Source organism: Rhinoderma darwinii, chromosome 5 (assembly GCF_050947455.1).
Source record: "Rhinoderma darwinii isolate aRhiDar2 chromosome 5, aRhiDar2.hap1, whole genome shotgun sequence".
Classification (NCBI taxonomy): domain Eukaryota; kingdom Metazoa; phylum Chordata; class Amphibia; order Anura; family Rhinodermatidae; genus Rhinoderma; species Rhinoderma darwinii.
The window spans coordinates 7,562,022-7,584,406 of NC_134691.1; the positions used below are offsets into that span (position 1 = coordinate 7,562,022).

The 22,385-nt window shown below is 41.9% G+C and overlaps 1 protein-coding gene across 2 annotated transcripts in view; it reads right to left on the reverse strand.

Annotated features, from left to right (window-relative positions):
- The window catches only part of AGO2 (argonaute RISC catalytic component 2), a 92,456-nt gene that overhangs the window by 5,751 nt on the left and 64,320 nt on the right, over positions 1-22,385 (reverse strand). The window contains exons 8-16 of one of the 2 annotated variants that reach the window (XM_075827952.1): positions 17,559-17,706; positions 14,827-14,946; positions 12,937-13,059; positions 9,506-9,639; positions 6,900-7,084; positions 6,395-6,554; positions 5,761-5,851; positions 4,107-4,301; positions 3,874-4,008 (exon numbers count right to left, since the gene is read on the reverse strand). In XM_075827952.1, coding sequence (XP_075684067.1) covers positions 3,874-4,008; positions 4,107-4,301; positions 5,761-5,851; positions 6,395-6,554; positions 6,900-7,084; positions 9,506-9,639; positions 12,937-13,059; positions 14,827-14,946; positions 17,559-17,706 — 1,291 coding nt within the window. Of the gene's footprint in view, positions 1-3,873; positions 4,009-4,106; positions 4,302-5,760; positions 5,852-6,394; positions 6,555-6,899; positions 7,085-9,505; positions 9,640-12,909; positions 13,060-14,826; positions 14,947-17,558; positions 17,707-22,385 lie in introns of both variants that reach the window. The other variant, XM_075827953.1, reaches the window with a different exon arrangement.

The following is a 22,385-nucleotide window of genomic DNA, read 5'->3' on the forward strand; positions in this document are numbered from 1 at the left end:
TGGTTTTTATTGCAGCCGGGGGTTTAACAAAGGCCCCCAAGGTCTGCCTTTAGTGAATGCCAGTTAGGCCATGCCAGAGGCTGATCAGTATTACAACGACAGGCAATAAACACACTGCAATACATAATTGCAGTGTATTATAAAAGCGATCAAATGATCACATAGTGTAAAAAAAAACAAGTCTAAAGTTTGATAAAGTAAAACAATAATGAAAAACACACTTTTCCACCTTACAAAATGCTTTATGAAAAAAGTAACATATTTGGTATCGCCGCATCCATAACGACGGCAACTATAAAGCAATTACATGTAACCCCTTCCCGACATTTGACATATCAATACGCAAAAGTCGGGTAGGGGGAAGTATGGAACGGGCTCACACAGCCGACACTTCAGATTAACGAGCAGCATCGCGCTCGTGTGTGATCCCGCTCAACTCGTTAAAACGCCGCGGTCAATAGCGACCGCAGCATTTAAATCGTTAGAAAGAGGGGGGCGACCCCCTCTAACAGCTCATCGCGCCCCCCGCAATGCGAATGTGTTCAAGTTGAAGTCTCCTTGGGGGACTAATAAAAAAAGTAAAAACGAGTTAAAGTATTTATATATGTAAAAATAAAAAATTGAAAGTAAAAAAAAAAAAAAAAACACATAACCTTTCCCATTTTCCCCCTAGAGCATAGTAAAAATAAATAAACATAATTGGTATCGCCGCGTCCGTAAAAGTCTGAACTATTACAATAGATCATTATTTAACCCGCACGGTGAACGCCAGAATCTCTATTTTTTGGTCACCTAATCACAAAAAATGAAATAAAAAGTGATGAAACCGTCGCATGTACACCAAAATGGTGGTATTAAAAACTACAGCTTATCCCGCAAAACATAAGCCCTCAGACCGCTTAATCAACGGAAAAATAAAAAAGCTATGTCGCTCGGAATTTGGCGACACAAAATAAAATTCTTTTTTACACTTCGGTTTTTACTTGTAAAATATAGAAAAAACGAAATATATATTTGGTATCGCCGTAATCGTATTGACCCACAGAATAAAATTAACATGTTGTTTTAATTGCACAGTAAATTCCGTAAAAACGGTGCGCAAAAATCCATAGCGGAATCGCTACAAATAATTTTTCCCCCGTTTCCTAGTACATTATACGGCAAAATAAATGGTGCACAATCCCGACACTTCGGTAACGTTTGTGTAGGACTTAATGACAGCAAGCGTAATCTCACAAGATCATGCTGTCATTTTCCGTAGTAAATCTTAAAAAAACACAATATAAATTTAGTATCGCCGCAATCGTAACGACCCTCCGAATAAAGTTATTATGTTATTGATACCACACGGCAAACGCAAGATGCATTTAAGACGAAATTTCAAGGTTTTTTTCCATTACCCAAACAAAAAAGTTAATAAAAGTTAAAAAAATTATATGTACCCCAAAATGGTGCCATTTAAAAATAGAACTGGTGTTGCAAACAAGTCCTTATACAGCTATGTCCGTGGAAAAATAAAAAAAAGTTATAGCTCTCGGAACGTTAAAAAACCGTTCAGTCATTAAAGAGGCTCTGTCACCAGATTTTGCAACCCCTATCTCCTATTGCAGCAGATCGGCGCTGCAATGTAGATTACAGTAACGTTTTTATTTTTAAAAAACGAGCATTTTTGGCCAAGTTATGACCATTTTTGTAGTTATGCAAATGAGGCTTGCAAAAGTCCAAGTGGGCGTGTTTAAAAGTAAAAGTCCAAGTGGGCGTGTATTAGGTGCGTACATCGGGGCGTTTTTACTACTTTTACTAGCTGGGCGCTCTGATGAGAAGTATCATCCACTTCTCTTCACAACGCCCAGCTTCTGGCAGTGCAGACACAGCGTGTTCTCGAGAGATCACGCTGTGACGTCACTCACAGGTCCTGCATCGTGTCGGACGAGCGAGGACACATCGGCACCAGAGGCTACAGTTGATTCTGCAGCAGCATCAGCGTTTGCAGGTAAGTCGATGTAGCTACTTACCTGCAAACGCTGATGCTGCTGCAGAATCAACTGTAGCCTCTGGTGCCGATGTGTCCTCGCTCGTCCGACACGATGCAGGACCTGGGGCAGGAAGTGAGTGACGTCACAGCGTGATCTCTCGAGAACACGCTCTGTGTCTGCACTGCCAGAAGCTGGGCGTTCTGAAGAGAAGTGGATGATGCTGATTCGTCAGCATCATACACTCCCATTCCTAACGCCCAGCTAGTAAAGGAAGTAAAAACGCCCCGATGTACGCACATAATACACGCCCAGTTGGACTTTTGCAAGCCTCATTTGCATAAACACAAAAATGGTCATAACTTGGCCAAAAATGCTCGTTTTTTTAAAATAAAAACGTTACTGTAATCTACATTGCAGCGCCGATCTACTGCAATAGCAGATAGGGGTTGCAAAATCTGGTGACAGAGCCTCTTTAAGGTTTAAAATACCTTTGGTATTAATGGGTTTTAAGAAAAAAAAACTAAACAAACCAAAAAAGGTGCGTACTGGAGAAAACTCATATACGTTACTCTTTTGACAGGTGTTTGTCACATAGGAGCCTACGGGAACGTTACACATTGCATTTGGATACTTTTCTTTAACCCTTTAAGCTCCAGACTATTTCTTGGTTTTAGATTTTAATTTTTCCCTTCACGACTTTCAGGAAGTTATAACTAATTTATCCATCGATGAGGCCTTCTGAGGGCTTCTTTTTGACCTATATAAGGTCTACTTTAGTTTGCATTGTTTTTTGAATGTCCTTTTATTTTTCTAGGACGTTACAAGGCGTAGAACTTTAGCATCAATTTCTCATATTGCGAAGAAAATTTCAAAAGTCTTATTTTAGGGACCGGTTCCATTCTGAACTGGTTTTGAGGGCCTTATTTAGTATAAACCTGATAGAAATCAGCCCATTTTAAAAACTGAACCCCTCAAAGTATTCAAAACAGCATTTAGAAAGTTTCTTAACCCTTTAGGCGTTTCACAAGAATTAAAGGTGAAATTTACTAATTTTTTTAGATACATGCGCCGCTCTCACACCGACCAAAACAAAGCTCGTTAGCAGAGCGAAATCTGGCGCCATTTTCATGTGGACCGGAAGCTGCTGCCTGACAGTCAGATGACGACTTCCGGCCGCGGCTTCCAGCCATATGTTCAAGGAAGCAAAGGCGCAAGGAATAGGAGCGGAGGAGGCAGGAGAAGGCAAGTTATGTTTGTGTATGTGATGTGTGTATTATGTTCGTGTTATACTGTCTGCTTACCACTGTATCTAATCCTCCTACACTTTGCATTCGCTCAGAATATGGCAACACATAGTGTAGGGGGATTGAAGATTCAACCCCCTCCTTCTCCTGGCACTAGCCAGAATAAGGGAGGTGGGATTGTGTGAGGACACTAGAGCGAGTGGGTCTACCCCAAATTTGCAGCATAAAGCAATGAGGTTGCTTTACCACATTGACCATGCTGCAATTTCGGGAACTGCTCCCTCTAGTGACCAGCACATGGAAATGTTATAAATTAGAATCTAATTTATATTTCCCAACTTGTGAAAAAATAAAAAAAAATTAAAACAAATGTATAATCACTCAAATAACGGTTTAACGAAAAAAAAATAAAAAATTCTAGCGACATTCCCTTTAAGCCCTGCCTAAGGAGGGGAAACATGGAAGACCTGGAGACTTTTATTAAACCCTCTAAGTGCCATGACAACTGACCCCGCGATCGTGTACGCTGGGATGACAGAAAGTTGCCCAAACATGTTGTCAACAGAGCCTAAGCCATTCATTATCTAAAATGATTGCTTTAAACTTACCCCAAGAATTATAAAAGACATACAAAATTCTAATCTGGCTCTTACCCGTTCATTCCTATCTGTACAGAAAAGTCTTGTGTGATGCCTTTTCTGTACAACGATGAAAGTAATTCCAGGCTGATAATCCTTCTCCAATTTAATGCAAGCCTCTCTAATGGCAAGAAGCTCATGATGCAATACCTGTATGTAAGCAAAGAAATAAATCAAACATTCAGAGTTTAAAACTAGTGCCATTACTATACATACAGAAAGGGATAAGTCTGTGCATAGAAACGTACCTGCTGGAACTGCCCCTCAGAAACACCGTCCCTATAGAAAATGATCCTGGTGGGCTTGAAGCGAGTAGACTTGTAGAACTGGATGAGCAGCTCTCGTACCATGGCGGCCAGGTCCTGGATAATCTCCTGTCGGTGCTGCTGCACTCTTACAGTGGCACAGTATCGGTTGGGATGAGCATCCATGCTACCTACAACCTAAGCAGAAGAAAACAGTCCGTCACAATGTAGTAAAACTGCCGATTGTAATTGCCAGACATGGGACTTTTATAGAGGACGCCAAGAAAAGCCTCATTAAGTAATAGGAGACAAAAATATAAAAAACTCTCAAATATATAGAATTAGGAAAATGATAAAGTTTCCCCATTAGTTCAGATAAAAGCTCTGCCCTTTAAGAAAGGGAGATGACTTCGCAGCAATCAGTAAAGTCTCAAGATTTTGACTGCTCTAAGATTTCCTGCTAAGCTGGGAGAGTCCTGTGTGGGGATGAGACTGAGTGGGCAGCAGTTCACACAGGGGGGGGGGGGGGGGGGGTCTGCGCTGCTTCGTTACTTGACGCTGGAGGTGGTTGTATTAGCAGCAATTTAGGGCTGCAGTCACACACAGCCGATTTTGTTCCAGAAATTTTTTGCGACTGAAATTCAGTTCCATTTTTCTGAATGTGGTTATTTCTGCAGCATGTGCATGGATTTCTGCAAGTTGCATTCAGATGAATGGAAATTATTTTCAGTCACAGAATATTCCTGCAACATAATTTGCATCATGTGACTGCACCCTAAGAGGCCCTGTGTATTATAGAAGCAGCAGCAGAGGTAAATGCGATCACAGCTTTCTCCTCAGAGTGTGGATGCGGCTGAATCTGTGTATATTTCGTGAGAGGCTCATATTTAGGCTGTGTTCTCATGTCACGGTCAAAATGTTTGTTTTTTTTGAACCGCAGAAATACAGCGCCATTTTGCCACAATGTTGCTATTTCAATATAAACCGGTGCGGTTTAGCACAAAAAAAACCAGAAGCATTTTGAAAGCAGCATGTGAACCTAGCCTAACCCCTTGCAAGCAGCTCTCTCCTCCTCCTCTAGGTGGGCTGCAGAAGTTCAGGCTGATGGCTGGAGACGGACATTTTTTTACCTAATTTGCGTTTCGCTGATTTGCCGCCCATTATGATGCATTGGGGAAGTAATTCACCCGGTTTGAGATTTGCCTTTGGCAAATTTATCAGAAAAATAGGGGGAAATCTATTATTCCAATGTATTCTATGAGCCAGCAAACGCACAAAACGGCAAGACAGGCAAAATTACTTGCTCATCCCGAATCCTGACCTGAGCAAACGGCTCCACTTTGCCTTTCAGATGATAATGTAAAGTATTCCCCCCCCCACACACATTTGGTATCTCTCAGACTTGAAGAGAGTCTCAGATTTTGACCTCTCTAAGGAAAATAAAAACAGTGTCCTGTAATAATTGAGGGAAATTCATGGTTTTTCTGTTGATATATTTGAGATAAATTTCTCAGGACAGGTCCCCTTTAAATGTACCTTTCACTGTATGCCAAAGAAATAATTTCCAGTCTATTATAGAATACCTAAAATACATACAGAAGATAAAAAAAAAAAAAGACAGGAAAAAGACAACATAGAATACAATAGGCTTTCTTACCGCTGCGATTGATGGCTTTTTCCCATCCCCTGCGGGAGGATGGGTGACATCTGCTCCAAGGAATATGACTGGCTGCTGAAACACTGGGGGTCTAGGATTAAAGAAAATATAAAATGAGTCCTACTTTTTCCAGGAGTGGAAGTTTGTATCAATAGATCAGAGATCACCAGTAACAGCAAGGAAGGCACTGAACTATACACGACATGCTCAGGACTAGGATCAAGCCGAACTTTACACTTCCCTGGGATGGGATCTTGTTAGTTAACGAGGACCCGTCATGGTTTTTTCCTTTCTCCCTTTTTTTTTTTTTTACTTCCCATACCGCCCCTTATTTCCGGTGTCCTCTGGATTCCTGTAAATTCTTTTTTTTTTTTTGTCCCACTATGGCCCTCGCTCCATTTTGGGACCACCTATGCCAATTGTGAGTAAAGGTATAAACTTGAGACCTTATTCTCCCAAAATAAAAAAAAATATATAGCACTGGAATGGAGAGTACCAAGGGGGGTGGTGGAATTTAAAAAAAACCAAAAAAAAAACACGACAGGTCCTGGTCAAACAAAAACCATCATTACTTTATATATATTCCTAGAGCCTTCCAGCATCCACAGGAGATCACGATGACTTGGATCCTTACCTGCCCTGGGGTAATAGGATGTTATTGACTCCCCCTAATTTGACGTTGATCTTCAGGCAGAGGTTAGACAGGGTTTGTGGCGTGGTCCTCTGCACATTCTTCATCTGCACACATTGCGTTGCCATGCCCAACACAGTGTCCCCCACACGCTTCACCTCGGCTGGAAAGAAAAACGATGACAATTATTTTAATCAGCAGATGCTGCTGCACCAATGTGATAGCGGCTGTAGCAGGGTATCCCAAAGTCTATAATGACCCTCAGGAGATCTATGTACGAGGGTCTACTTTTTATATACCCAGACTACAATGACCATACGATCAGTAACCATTGCTTCTGCACATGGAAACCAAATGACTGAGGTTGCAGACAGGGGGTGGTCAGTGGGAACAGAGACCCAATGGGGGGCTACATGAGATACAAAAGGGTTCGTTTATTGCTTTTTTTCTTCAACCCCCATAAAGCAGGAGCAGGTAATGCCTTCAGATGTATTACACGCTCACTCACCATAGACAGGCGTCTTCCCAGGGAGAATGACAACAATCAGCTGTAGACCAGTGTACGTGTTCTTTAGATGTCTGAACATCGGCTCCACGCTATCTGCTCCTTGAGCGTATTTGCAGAAACATGGCTGCCCTTGAATGGGCATGCCGGCGTCCCGGGAGATTTTCCTCAATTGTTCAGTGAAAGTCCTAACCGAGAACACAGAGAAAAACGTCACTAAAAGGCTCCTAGAATAATAAGCTAAACACTCCTTGGAATGTGCGGATGAAGTCGAGAACCAATTTATGGATAAACATTACATGAAGTAAAAAAAAAATCACGCAACTAACAACTATTACTGGCCTTGGGAAAAATACAAGAAACACTATGGGACTCTGCACCAGTGGACTCACCGGGAAGCCCCCACTTCCAATACATGTGCCGGGGAACCTACACATTAAAAGGGGTATTCCCAACTTAGACATGGATGGCATATCCACAGGGTATACCATAAGTGTCTTATAGATGAGACCCAGCTCTAAGACCCGCACCTATATAGAGAAAGGGGGCCCCTGATCCCCGTTATACCTGTTGAGACAGCCAGCAGGTTCTAGGTGGGGAATAGTGGGGGGTGGGGGTTGCGCGTGGCTCTCAAATCTGTTCTATGAGAGTTACAGAAACATAAAGTAGCTGCGTTTTCATTGGCTTTTTAACAGTGTTTATTTTATGTTATCAGAAAACGCAGCAGCCAGATTAATATAGTCTTTAGTGAAATACAGAACACACTAAGAAGAGTTCTGGTTTGTGTTACTTTTGGGTTCAGTTGCGTCTCTCATAATGCAGCATGTTCTGGGTATAGCGTTTTCTGCCCCACAGGCTTTAACGTGATCAAAAATACATGTCCAAAATGTTACAAAAAAAAAACGCCACCAAAACTGCAATAAAAAATGCTTGAAATGATTTTCTTTACGTCTCACCAGTGTGTATTTTGTGTTTTTTTAAAGAAGGATAGAGCAGATCTATGGTCACATGTGTAAGGGCAGCATAGTATGGGGACAGGCCCACTGCACTGTTAGACCAAACGGCACACAAAAATAAACTTGGCTAATAGGTCCCAACAAAATAAAGTGGAGTTATTGTAAGGCTGGATTCACACGAGCACATTAAGTATTTTGGCCGGAAGTCCCGGACCGAACACAGTGCAGGGAGCCGGGCTCCTAGCATCATAGTTATGTACGACGCTAGGAGTCCCTGCCTCGCTGCAGGACAACTGTCCCGTACTGAAAACATGATTACAGTACGGGACACTTGTCCTGCAGAGGCAGGGACTCCTAGCGTCGTACATAACTATGATGCTAGGAGCCTGGCTCCCTGCACTGTGTTCAGTCCGGCACTTGTGGCCGAAATACGTCCGTCCATTACGGACGTTAATGTGCTCGTGTGAACCCAGCCTCATACGTTCTGTTTTCATGAGGAGCTCCCCTCCCCCTTCTCACCAGTGATTGACGGCTGACATGTACACACGGATGATGGGAGTGCTCCCCTCTTGAATACAGTGGACTCATAACTAGTGGGTCTGCTGTATTCTTTGTTGGCTGCTAAAAATATTTTTTGTGCCTTTTCAGCGAATTGTTCAGCGGACCGGACTCGATGCTATGCTGCCCTTAAACATGGTAGGTTATATGTCAGCGATGTGTAAAGTGGATCTGTCATCTTATCAGAGAAATAAAAATGATGTCTTATAGTTAGCGCTGTTCTTGTCCATGCAGTGTCTGGTATTACAGCTCAGCCCTATTCAAGTTCCTCTTACTCTGTTGATGACACATTCGGGGCATATCCCAGGAATATGACAACCTGTATTTAAGGTCATACAAGATCTTTAAATTGAAAGCATATCTTCACCATTTAACAAAATATTACAGTTTATATATGGATATAATCTGCCTTGAACAGAGACACCCCTAACAACGTATCCAAGCTCCAGCATATTATTTTACAGTGCCTGGGGTAAAGACGATACTTCCCATAATGCAAATCACCTGAGTAAGCTCTGTGCAGACATTGAACAAGCAGGGAATGCTGGGAGATTTAAGCTCTGAAGAGTGTAGAATTATGAATGCAGATCTGTATATGTCAGGAGCACAATACTGTAACTTCGGATCAGTACCAGATGAGTAAGAAAACTATTCGCAAACTTAAAGGAGTATTCCTACCATAGACATTTAGGAAGTATACTACCGATACATCCTAAATATGTTATGTGGGGCACCACCTATTGGGAGTAGGATGGTCCTGTGAAACCCATTAGGGGAGCTGTATCAAAACTGGCGCATAGAAGAATGGAGTATTTGTCCGTGGCAACCAATCACATTCTACATGTCATTTTTCAGAGGCCCTTTGGAAAATGAAAACAGAAACCTGATTGGTTGCTATGGGCAACTTCTCCCCTTTCCTTTGCACTAGTTTTGACACATTTCCCCATTGTATCAATGAAAATGTAAGAGAAGGAGAGAGAAGTAGTCATCGTCTGCCGTTACTCATACAGCATACATGTATGGACAATGCTGCGGTGAGATCACACATTGTAAAGTTATAAAACCCTGAGGAAATACCCAATTCCATAGACTTACTTCAGATGAAGTTCTGTACACTGTCTCTGAGGAGCAAAGCAAGCAATGGCCCACACTTTTATTTCAATACCGGTGTGAAACTGCTTGTTCCTCATATCCCATACACCTTGCACAGGAGTAGCAATGGCCTTATTCTGAAATTTATATAATAAAATCATTTAAAACGCATATTTATGGATACAAATAACAAAAGAAAAAAAAAGCAACTTCACACAATACTAAGGCGATGCTGCAAAAGCATGTGTATGTGTGAAAGGAAACCAAACTAGTTATCACGACAAACAAACACACCAGCGCTCTAGTTACACACATTAATAACATGAAGGAGATCATTATCATTTTTGCCTCCCGATGTCGGATCTAAAATAATATCATCCAACTTGTGTATTAGATGCGCTGATCTGAAGACTTCACCCCGTTTAGCCCATTGCTGTATTTAAAGGAACAGTGTCATCACAAATTTTTTTTTCATATGTTAAAGATGTTAGTGCTTTATTAAAAACGTTTATATTCATTTGTGTGTTTGTGTTTTACTTTTTCTTATTTTTACACTTTTTCTTCCCTATGGGGGCTGCCATTTTTTTTCCATTTCTGTCTGTGTCGATTAACGACACATACAGACATGGAATACGGCAGCCACAGTCCCATAGGGACTGCGAACGGCTCCCGTCCCATTGACTTCCGTGTACGGCGTCTGTGTGGGAACTGCGCATGCGCCGCTCCCACACAGTCCAATTCGAAATTGGCGCCGTCCGGCGCCATTTTCCTGTGGACCGGAAGTCGCGGCCGGACAGTAATATTACTACTTCCGGTCGCAGCTTCCGGATTTGTGCACTTGGACAAGCGGCAGCAAACGGAGCGGACGGGCCGGAGGGAGCCGCGGCGGCAGGAGCAGGTAAGAGATTTCAATGTATGTTTGTGTTTGTGTGTGTTTACTACTGTATGTAAACCTACTACACTGTGTGTTAGCTCAAAAAATGGCGACACACAGTGTAGGAGGTTACACCGTTCAAACCCCTCGTTTATCCCGGCACTAGCCAGGATAAAGGAGGGGGGATGCTGAGAGCTCACTAGAGCGAGTGCTTTTAACCCTATGTTGAACTGCTGCAATTTTGGGAATAGCTCCATCTAGTGACCAAAAATGGGTAGTATTATAAATTTAGAATTAATTTATAATATTTCCTGACTCGTGAAAAAAATAAAAAAAATTTGAACAATGTTTAATCACCCACACACTAAATGTTTAATTTAAAAAAAAAACAACATGTTTTTCTGGCAACACATTCCCTTTAAGAACTTTTTTCTTTGTTTCCTATTACAGAATGTCAGGCATTACTGAGTCCTTAGGGTAACCCAGATTTCCAAAGCATGCAGAAACCAAATATACCTGAACTGCAGCGTTACACCTCCCACCCTCCTTTTCTACCTGTGTGTCAGTCTTCACTATACTTCTGGCATTCTATTTATGGGGCCAAATGCTAACCCATTTAAGTTCACCTTGCTTGTGATGTGTGTTTTTTTTTTTTTTAACATGGGAGCCTGTTGGTGAGCTTTTAAAGCCATATACGTTATACATTAACAGTGATATCTGTCACCCGTAGGCTATTACAGTATCCGCTTACTTCATGAAAAGCTTATAACATGTAAGTGAAGCGTATCCCATAATATAGTCTATGGGTGACGGACGACCTATGCGCACGTCACACCCTCTGGTTAACATACGTCAGCAAGTTTTTATTTTACACTACACGTGCCCAAGAAATGGGGCCTTAGTGGCCAACGGTAGAGGGCACTAAAAAAAACAAAAAAAAAACAATCCTCCTTATTGACTTTATCGGAATTATTGCAACCAAGGAAATCTGGTACTGCAGCGATCATAACTTTCACATGCAAAGAAGCAGCTGCCCCAGAACTGCTTCTTTAAAATAACAAAAAAAAAAAAGGTCTCTTGAATTTTTTAATAACTGCTCATATGGTGAATTCACACACGTCAGATTTGTTGCAGTAACTACGGCGACTCAAAAATCCATTTCATACATCTGAAGATTGATGTTTCTGCAAGCCCCATTCAGATGATTGAACAGTCGTATACATTCCTGCAACAAATCCACCGCGTGTCAATTCACAACAATAGGTCTTTATTTGGCAAAATATTACGGTTTTTTGAACTGCGCTTGAAATGTCCCATCAATGCAGAATGGGATTCCCTCAGGACAGTAGAGGGAAAGCAAAACCGCCCCATTAGAACCGTAATAGGGTACAACAATTTGGTGCTTGTGGTTTCCCTTGCAGGGGCAGTTTCCACAATGAAGTCAATGGGGGACACAAAATAAAATACAGCAAAATAAAAAGCTTCATAAATCACCACAAGAAAGGCATGCTACGGTTTGGTCTGAAAAGCACGCAAAACAAACCATACAATCACTCTGTGTGAATGGAATTTCAGAAAATCGGCAAATTACGGTGAGTGAGAATTTAGAGCAGCAACAAAAATGGCCCGTGTGCATGCGCCCTAAACGTCGCTCCTGTAGGAGCAGCTGAATTCAAAGGTTATGGTGAATTCCAGTCGAGGTCTCAAAATACTTTTTTATTTAGTGTTGGCGCTTAGTCTTTTTTCCTTGAAGCTCTGCTTTGTTAGGACGGCTATGATCAGTGACTTTCTATTCACACAGGCCAGACCTGTGTCAGAAATTTCTGCGATTTAAAAATCCATTTTATAAATCTGAATGGCAGCATGAGCATGGATTTCTGGAAACGCCATTTAAACGAACGGGACATTGGCAGAAATTTCTGCAACAAATCTCCCACGTGTGAATATACCCTAACCTAGCTGCGTGGTCTATTGGAATCTAAAGTAGGATAAAATCCACCTCCTATCTTGTTACAGGGCTCAAAACGACTGCTCTGTCTGTCCCCCATGCTTTACACTAAAGCTCTGTGTGCTCAGATTGGCTACTGTGTACAGGCACGAGTCCATCATGAAGAGGTGATTTCAAGTACGGTGAGAATAAAAGACTGAACTATACCCAGTGAGAAATCGTGGATGACCAGGACCACACAATGAGCCTCAGTAAAAAGGAAGATTGGAGTTCCACTTTAAGTTTGGCTTTGTACCATAGAGCACGTTTCTAGCTATTAACATTGTTGTCGCTGGGGGTTGTTTACCCTGGAGCCTGAATCCCATATTATGAAAAAAATCTCAAGAGCGGAACGTATTTTGTTCCTCGTTGCCAGTGTTTTTACGAACGATTAGATCCAGCGTGCAGAGCAACGTCAGCAAGGAGAGGATTTCCTTTCACACAAGAGTGATATTCTCTACAATACATAATATCCAATATGCGAAGCACAGCCAACACAAACACAGCAAGACACAGAAAAAGATCAAGAACCATGGAGATGTCTACCAAGGGAGCATTTGGCTCTTCCCATACCCTGCCTCCGTAAAGAATTGAAGGAGGTTGAAGGACTCTCCCAGTGACATCGGTCATGTCGTCTTTCACCATAATCCCAAACTCACGGACAAAGGGATCAGTATTGAAGCTTGCACTGCGCATCTAGAAGGAAACCAGATCAAGAGTTATGACATTTCTAAACAGGTTACTGTTCAGACAGTACATTCTGTGATCGTCACCCTCTCCCATACATACACATTTCAAATGAGGACCACGCACGACCACCATTACAGTGTTTACAACTAGCTTTATGCACATCCGAAATATACTCTACAATTTTACACACACATATACATTCCATAACAATGCAGATTTATAAAGACAAACGCTTTTAAATGTACTCATTATAATAATTAGTCCCTGTGTCCAACCGGGCCCTTCTGCATTTCACTGGTCCTCTTGTCTTGGTACGTTGGATTGATGGCCATGGTGATCATTATGTAACATGGACAGGCCAGGCGGCAATCATGACATTACCATGGCCATCATTTCACTGCAGCATTCTGACAAGGAACCTGGTGGCAGGACAAGTGACGGCCGCGGCAGTATAGCAGGGGACGAATGGTTAAATAATTACTGCATATTTGAAAACATGTTGGGTTTTCACTAATGCTTTTCTTAATGGCCACAGAACGCAAAGTCATCGTCATGGTAGACCGATTAAAATGCAAAGTGGGAACAGCAACCCGTCCTCTAGACTGCGCTGCGATGAAGTGGTCCCCTGGGATGGGTCAGTCCCAATTTCACATACCGTATACAGAGTGGACGACAGCATCTTCTTACATCAAATGTTATTTATTTGTGCCAAACCTGTGCATACAGAGACAGTCCATGTTTTGGCATTATACAACAGGGCCTTCCTCAAGTCTTAAAGAATGCCCATTGTATGGGGTGGAAACGTCGCCTCTCTCTGTGTGCAGTTTTGGCATTGATAAATAACATTTGATTGAGGCCTCATGCACGTGACTGTTGTCTTTGATCAGACCGCAAACTACAGATCCTGGTGTCCATATTTGGGTCTGTAACGCCTCAGAGTTGTTTCCGGAACGGTTCCTTCTTTTCGTATATTTCGGCCGTGTGTAATCCGTATTTTGCAGTCCGCACCCACAGGATGGTCACGTGATCAAATTTTCGAGAAGTTTCCTAGCAATGTATCCGCAAAATTGACACGTTCGCTGTCCGTTATTTTTGCAGACCCATAGACGTGATTGGCGATAGAGGTCTGGAAAAATGGAAAGGGACAGGACATGTTCTATAATTGGCGGAACGGAACAGCAGATCCACAAAAAAATACTCATTTATGACTGGCCCCGAAGAAATGAATGTGTCGGTGTGCTATCCACAAAAAATGTGGACAGCACACCGAAGAAAATCACGGTCGTGCGCATGAGCCCTTAAGAAGATGCTGTTGTCGAAGTTATCGCATTTCCACAAACCGCTGTATAGAAAGCCAAGTGGGCTGTATAAAGCAGTGATTCTCAACATGAAACCTTCAGTAACAGGCCAGGTGTCAGTATGTGCTTAGTACTGCACAGGTAATGGTCAGCGCATCAGGAATTGTTAATGGTGTCCTCTCTATCGGAGATCCGAAACTCATGGCCTGTTGAGGGTACATGGGGGGCGGGACTCAAACACTGGTCTACAGAATGCCAAAAAGACCACACGCAAGAGGTAAATAGTCAGCAGCTCATTCATACCCATTACTACATAATTGCAATTGCCACCTCTTATCTGAACAAGCTCAGGCAAGAATTCAGATCTCGACTCTGTACACAAGGGTTATGACGTCAGTTTGATGCGTTCTTGGTAACACACATGAGAATATTACAGCAAAACATCTATATTTAGAGGCTAAAAAAAAATTCTTACCAATTTACTGATCTCTTCTTGGCGATCTGGAGCTGATCGGGCTGTTGCTCGAATCATAGTGGAGGTTTGATTGTCGGTCAGTTTTTTAATGCACCTTTGTCCCGCCACTATGTTGCATACCTAATGGGAACAGAAAGCAGCGTCTTAGACATGAACTGAGGAGATCACAAAGAGGTGAAAAGTCCAAAATAAACAAGACTTTACAGGTGTTTACAAGGCAGAGGTTGGACATAGAACCTTTTTATAGAAATCTTTTCCAGTGAACCCTTCTAAGGGGTTAACTGAATGGGAAAACGAGCTGCAAATGCTTTAAATAAAAGGTCCGTGCTTGAAATGTTGTACATGGTATTTATGCCCGTTCTTCAAGATGATTTTTGACACTAATAAAACAGGTTTAGAGGTGACCTGCTTTATACTTTTTCTTAATTTTAGATCCAGTTTATTTAAGCCAAAGCCAGGATTGGATAAAAAAAAAACTGCAAGAAAACCGCATGTGTGTATGCAGCCTAAGGCCAGTATTGATGCAGTTTGGTCTCTAAAGCCAGAAGTAAATCCAAAAGAAAGTAAAAAGGTATAAAGTAAAGCCTGCTGCATCTTTTTCTTTTGGGTCGCTCCTGTGTTTGGCGCTAAAAATATAAACGGAGCCAAATACTGCACACGGTGCGATTCTGGCCGTAAATAATTCTTTAAAGGAGTTCCCCACTTTGGACAATCCCTACTCGTCAAAAGGTTCCCTTGACAATAAGCAGATCAGTCTCTCCCTGCTGAGACCCCCAGCGATCAGCGGTAATCTGTGGGAAAACCTGGCAGTGAGGCCTTAGGGTATGTTCACACGACAGCGTCCGTAACGGCTGAAATTACGGGGATGTTTCCGCCTGAAAACATCCCCATAATTTCAGCCGTAACGGCATGTGCAGGCGCTTGAACGCCGCGTCAATTACGGCCGTAATTGGCGCTGCTTTTCATTGGAATCAATGAATAACGGCTCCAAATACGCCCAAAGAAGTGACAGGTCACTTCTTTGACGCGGGCGTCTATTTACGCGCAGTCATTTGACAGCGGCGTGTAAATTACGCCTCGTGTGAACAGACAAACGTCTGCTCATTGCTTTCAATGGGCAGATGTTTGTCAGCGCTATTGAGGCGCTATTTCCGGACGTAATTCGGGGCAAAAACGCCCGAATTACGTCCGTAATTAGTGCGTGTGAACATACCCTTAGTCACACGAGCGTGTGCGTTTTGCGCGCGCAAAAGTTCAGTGTGGCATCTGTATATGGTGCATGGCTGCGTGATTTTCGCGCAGCCGGCATCATTATGACACTCTGGTTTTATGTTACGAAACAGTAAAGAAGGAGGGGCTTTTATGTTTCCCCACACTTCTTTAACAACTGTAGCGCGAATCACGCGCGTCACCCGGAAGTGCTTCCGTGTGCCGTGCGCGATTTGCACGCACCCATTGACCCATGTGACCAGCAAACGATCGCGTTTGCTCATTCATCTGATAATTGTTCACCTGTTTACATGGGCAATTATCGGTAACGAGCGTTATATGAACTCTCGTCTGCCCGATAATCGTCCAGTGTAAAACCCCCTTTAGACGTTAGTGGTACAATTAACAATCTTCGTTTTATCATCCTTAACCCCTTCCCGCCGCAGCCCTTCAGATTTTCATTTTCGTTTTTTCCTCCCCACATTCCAAAAGCAATAACTTTTTTATTTTTCCGTCCATATACTCCTATGAGAGCTTGATTTTTGCGGGACGAGTTGTAGTTTTTCTTAGCACCATTTATTTTGTCATATAATAAAGGAAACTGGAGAAAAATTATTTGTGGAATTCACTGTAGAATTAAAACCACGGGTTAACTTTATTCTGTGGGTCAATATAATTAGGGCGATAGCAAATATATATAGTTTTTTCTATATTTTACTACTTTTACAAGTAAAAAACTAAGTGTAAAAAATAAAATTTCTTTTTTGTCGCCAAATTCCGAGAGCCATAACTTTTTTATCATTCCGCCGATTAAGTGGTATGCGGGCTTATTTTTTGCGGGATAAGCAGTTTTTAATGATACTATTTTGGGGTACATGCGACGTTTTGATCACTTTTTAGTGGGAGATTAGGTGACCAAAAAAATAAAGATTCTGGCGTTTACAATTTATTTACGGCGTTCACCGTGCGGGTTAAATAACGATATATTGTAATAGTTCCGACTTTTACTGACGCGGCGATAACAATTATGTTTATTTATTTACTATGCTCTAGGGGAAATTATTATTTTTTTTTTTAACTTTTATTTATTTTTTTACATAAAAACACAACTTTTTTACTCATTTTTACTTTTTTTTTTATTAGTCCCCCTAGGGGACTTCAACCAGCGATCGTTCGATCGCTTGCACGATATACTGCAATACTAATGTATTGCAGTATATCGTGACTCTGACAGGCCGGAGGCATAGGTGCACAAAGATGGCGGACCTGGGGGGCCTTAGATTATGTAGATCTAGTCTCATTCACATTAAGAAGATGGGATGAAGGAGTTAAACTCCTGCCATTGAAGAAAACCCCATAGGATAGATTTTTGGCTATATTAATTGTGTGACGGAAATTTTTTATTATTATTTTAAAGCATGCACATAACAGAAATCAAAGGAACCACGTTGCGAGGGAAATTTGTCAGCCCAAATGCATCAGGTACTCATAAGAAAGACAGACATTGATTCCCGGATGCTTGCCTCAAGAGGGAGGTATGTATGTTTCTGCTCCTGCCCAACCTGTAAACATGGAAGATGAGGGTAGCGTAATACTAGTTTGTGTCTATCCTTGAAGTACTGTGCGACGGTGCACTCCACCGTCTGCCCGCTCTCTTGCTGGAGAGGGAATCTGCAAAAGAGAAAAAAAAACGTAAATCAGAGGAAAGTCTTATCTAAATACAGCATTCAAAACTCAATTCAGGATGAATTGCCTTGATATAAACATTCTGTTTGAGTATCAGAAGCATAAAGCTGTCAAATACAAGATACAAATCATTTGATTTCCTTATGACAGAAAACAAGCAGCACCGATTTAGTCATGGTAACCTTAACAAAGACATAAGGGTAAGTTCACACAGAATTTTTTGACGCGGAAACCGCGTCAGAAAATGCCTCCCATTGATTTCAATGGCAGTCGTTTTTTCCCGCGAGCGGAAAAACCGTCTCGCGGGAAAAAGAGACATGCCCCATCTTCGGGCGTTTAAGTCTCTGACCTTCCATTGACATCAATGGGAGGCAGAGAAAGCTTATTTTGCGGCGTTTTTTGCCTGCGACGCTCAATGGCTGCAGGCAAAAAAAACGCCACGAAAATCAGCGTGCAGGCAGAGCAAAATTTTGAGGCAGATTTTCTGCCTGCAAAAAACTCTGTGAACCCAGCCTAAAAGAGGAACCATTACCTAAAAAAATGTTAAGGTAAAGGGGGTCTCCGCTTTAGACAATCCTTTTTTGTTAGACTGTTCCCCATACAATAAGATGATCAAAGTCTCCCCTTGCTGGGACCCCCAGCAAACATCTGTAATCTGTGGAGAAAGCGGGCAGTAGGGTTCGGGCGATTTTGCCGGGGGGGGGGGGTGGTGATTGGCTCTTTACTTAGCCTGTCAGGGGAGGGAAGTTTGGCTCTGTACACAGCCTGACAGGGGGATGACCAAAGCAGCTGCAGAGCACAAGGCAGCAGAGGGCGGCCACCTAAACTACCGAGGGATAGAAGTCTGGTCCCTGCTAGGGGAGAGTAGAGGCAGAGCTGGGGAGAGGAGGGAAGTGAGCGATGACCCTGGGATAATGCATTATTGTGCTGTTCACCAAAGGATATTAGGCCAGGAGGGGTACAGAGGATGACGCTATGCAGGTAAGGGAGGTACAAACCGGGGAATAAAAGCTTCTGATGTACCGTTTAACCCCTTCCCGACATATCCATACGTCATAGCCAGGTAGGGGAAGTATGGAACGGGCTCACGAAGTGAACCCGCTCCATATGATGCGGGTGTCGGCTGTATGTTACAGCCGACACTTCACAGTAACTAGATCGACCCCGCTCGTGTAACCCTTTAAATGGAATGGTCAATAGTGACTGCGGCATTTAAATAGTCAGAAAAAGGGGGGCGACCCCCTCTAGCAGCTCATCGCACCCCCTGAAATGCCATCGCAGGGCGGCGATGGTTGCTATGGCAGCGTGGGGGCTTAAAGAGGTTCTGTCACCACATTATAAGTGCCCTGTCTCCTACATAAGGAGATGGGCGCTGTAATGTAGGTGACAGTAATGCTTTTTATTTAAAAAACGATCTATTTTCACAACGTTAGGAGCGATTTTGGTTTATGCTAATGAGTTGCTTAATGCCCAAGTGGGTGTACTTTTACTTTCGACCAAGTGGGCGTTGTACAGAGGAGTGCATGACGCTGACCAATCAGTGACCAATCAGCATCATGCACTTCTCTCCATTCATTTACACAGCAGAATCGCGTTCTTACTAGAACATGATCTGCAGCCACATACACAGCGATTCTGCTTGATTAACGTTACTGCAGTGTCCTGATAATGAATATACATGACCATCCAGCCTGGACGTCATGTGTATTTAGAATCCTGACACGTCTGAATCTTTTCTGTGAGAAATCTCGCGAGATTTCGTATCCGTTGCTGGAATCTCACAGAAAAGAGTCAGAAGTGTCAAGATTCTAAATACACATGACGTCCAGGCTGGATGGTCATGTATATTCATTATCAGGACACTGCAGTAACGTTAATCAAGCAGAATCGCTGTGTATGTGGCTGCAGATCATGTTCTAGTAAGAACGCGATTCTGCTGTGTAAATGAATGGAGAGAAGTGCATGATGCTGATTGGTCACTGATTGGTCAGCGTCATACACTCCTCTGTACAACGCCCACTTGGTCGAAAGTAAAAATACGCCCACTTGGGCATTAAGCAACTCATTAGCATAAACCAAAATCCCTCCTAACGTTGTGAAAATAGATAGTTTTTCTAAATAAAAAGCACTGCTGTCACCTACATTACAGCGCCGATCTCCTTATGTAGGAGACAGGACACTTATAATGTGGTGACAGAGCCTCTTTAAAGAAGGCCGCCAGGTCTGCCATCTTTGTGCTCCCATTAAGCCCTGCCTCTGGCCTGTCAGAAAGACGATATACTGCAATACAATAGTATTGCAGCATAAAGTGTAAGCGATCAGACGATCGCTGGTTGAAGTCCCCTTGGGGGACTAATAAAAAGTTACAAATTGTAAAATATAATGTTTTTTTTATGTAAAAAATGTTAAAAGTTAACAAAAAACCCTTTAACCGTTTTCCCCCTAGAGCAGTGTAAAAAAAATAAAATAAACATAATTGGTATTGCCGCATCCGTAAAAGTCTGAACTATCACAATATACCATTAATTTACCACCACGGTGTATGCCATTAAAAAAAAAAAAAAAAAAAAAAAAAAAAAAAAAAGACAGAATCTAGTTTTTGGTCACCTAATCTCCAACAAAAAGTGGAATAAAAAGTGATCAAAACGTAGCATTTACCCCAAAATGGTATAATTAAAAACTACAGCTTATCCCGCAAAAAATAAGCTCATATCAATTAATCGGCGGAAAAAAAAAAACCACAAAAAAAAAACAAAAACTTATGGCTCCCAGAGTTTGGCGACACAAAACAAACATTTCGTTTTTTTCCTTGTAAAAGTAGTAAAATATAGAAAAAAAACTATATATATTTGGTATTGCTGTAATCGTATTGACCCGCAGAATAAAGTTAACATGTTTTAATTGCACAGAAAATTCTGTAAAAACGAAGCGCTAAAAAACAATGGAGGAATCGCTGATTTTTTCATTTTCTACCCCACAAATAACTTTTTCCCCGTTTCCTAGTACATTATATAAATAAATGGTGCTATGAAAAACTACAACTCGTCCCGCAAAAATCAAGCCCTGATAGGAATATATAGACGGAAAAATGACTTTTGGAAGGCGGGGAGGAAAAAACGAAAATGAAAATCTGAAAGTTGTTTACGACGGGAAGGGGTAACGTAGGTCTGTTAGGTTTGCCGTAGTGTTTTTATTTTTACTGGACTCTATGATGCTATTCCAGATCTCTTCTTGTGGTTTACAGACATATGTTGCCTTTTGCACACCTTTAGCAAGTACGTTGAAAGCTCCCCCCCCCTTCCCTAATAAGGTGTTTGAAAATGGGTTTTCTAAACAATCCCTTTAACTCGTTAGTGACAGCTAATACGCCTTTTCACGGCAGTCACTAACGGGCTTTATTCTGATGCATAAGCCTTTTTACGGTGCTGCATCAGAATAAATAAACAGAGCAGGGAGCTGTCAAATCTCCCTGCTCTCCGCTGCCAGACGTAGCTGAGGGCTGGGAGCGTCCCTGCTCAAACATGTGAGATCGATATAAGTATCGATCTCAGCCGTTTAACCCTTCAGATGCGGTGCTGAATAGTGTGCACCACATCTGAGTGGTTTTGGAGAGAGGGAGGGAGCTCCCTCTCATCCCACCGACACCCGGCGATAATAAAGGCCCCCAGGTCTGCCTGTAGCGAATGCCTGCTAGGAGACAGACAGGCAGTAATAAACTGCAATACAAAAGTATTGCAGTGTATTATAATAGCGATCGCAGAATCGCATGTTAAAGTCGCCTAGTGGGACTAGTAAAAAAAGTTTAATAAAGTTAAAAAATAAAAAAAATGAAAAACCCACTTTTTCCCCTTACAAATGCTTTACTATTAAAAAAAACAAAATAAATTTAATAACAGTTACACCTATTTGGTATCGCCGCGTCCGTAACGACCCCGACTATAAATCTATTACATTATTTAACCCGCACGGTGAACGCCGTAAAAAAAATTAAATAAAAAACTATGGAAAAATTGCTGTTTTCTGTGAATCCTGACTTAAAAAAACGTGATAAAAAGTGATCAAAAAGTCGCACCTACTCCAAAATGGTACCAATAAAAACTGGCAGTCTTCCCGCAAAAAAAAAAAGCCCTCATACGACCGCATCGGCGGAACAATAAAAAAAAGTTATGGCTCATCAAATATGGAGACACAAAAACAAATAATTTTGAAAAAAAATGCCTTTTTACTGTGTATCGTTGCAATCGTAACAACCCGCTGAATAAAGTTAGTGTTATTTATATCACACGGTAAACGGTGTAGATTTAAGACGCGAAGAAGTGGCGAAATTTCAGGTTTTTTTTCTATTCCCCCCAAAAAAAAGTTAATAAAAGTTAATCAATAAATATGTACCTCAAAATGGTGCTATTAAAAAACAGAACTTCTACAGCGATGTCGACACAAAAATAAAAAAATTATAGCTTTTGGAATGCGACAATGGAAAAACGTAAAAAATGGCTTGGTCATTAAGGTTTAAAATAGGCTGGTCATTAAGAGGTTAAGGGTCAGTTCACACAGTTTTTTTGACACGGAAACCGCTCCAAAAATGCCCTTCATTGATTTCAACGGGAGGCGGAGGCGTTTTTTCCCACGCCCTATCTTCGGGCGTTTACGTCTTTGACCTCCCA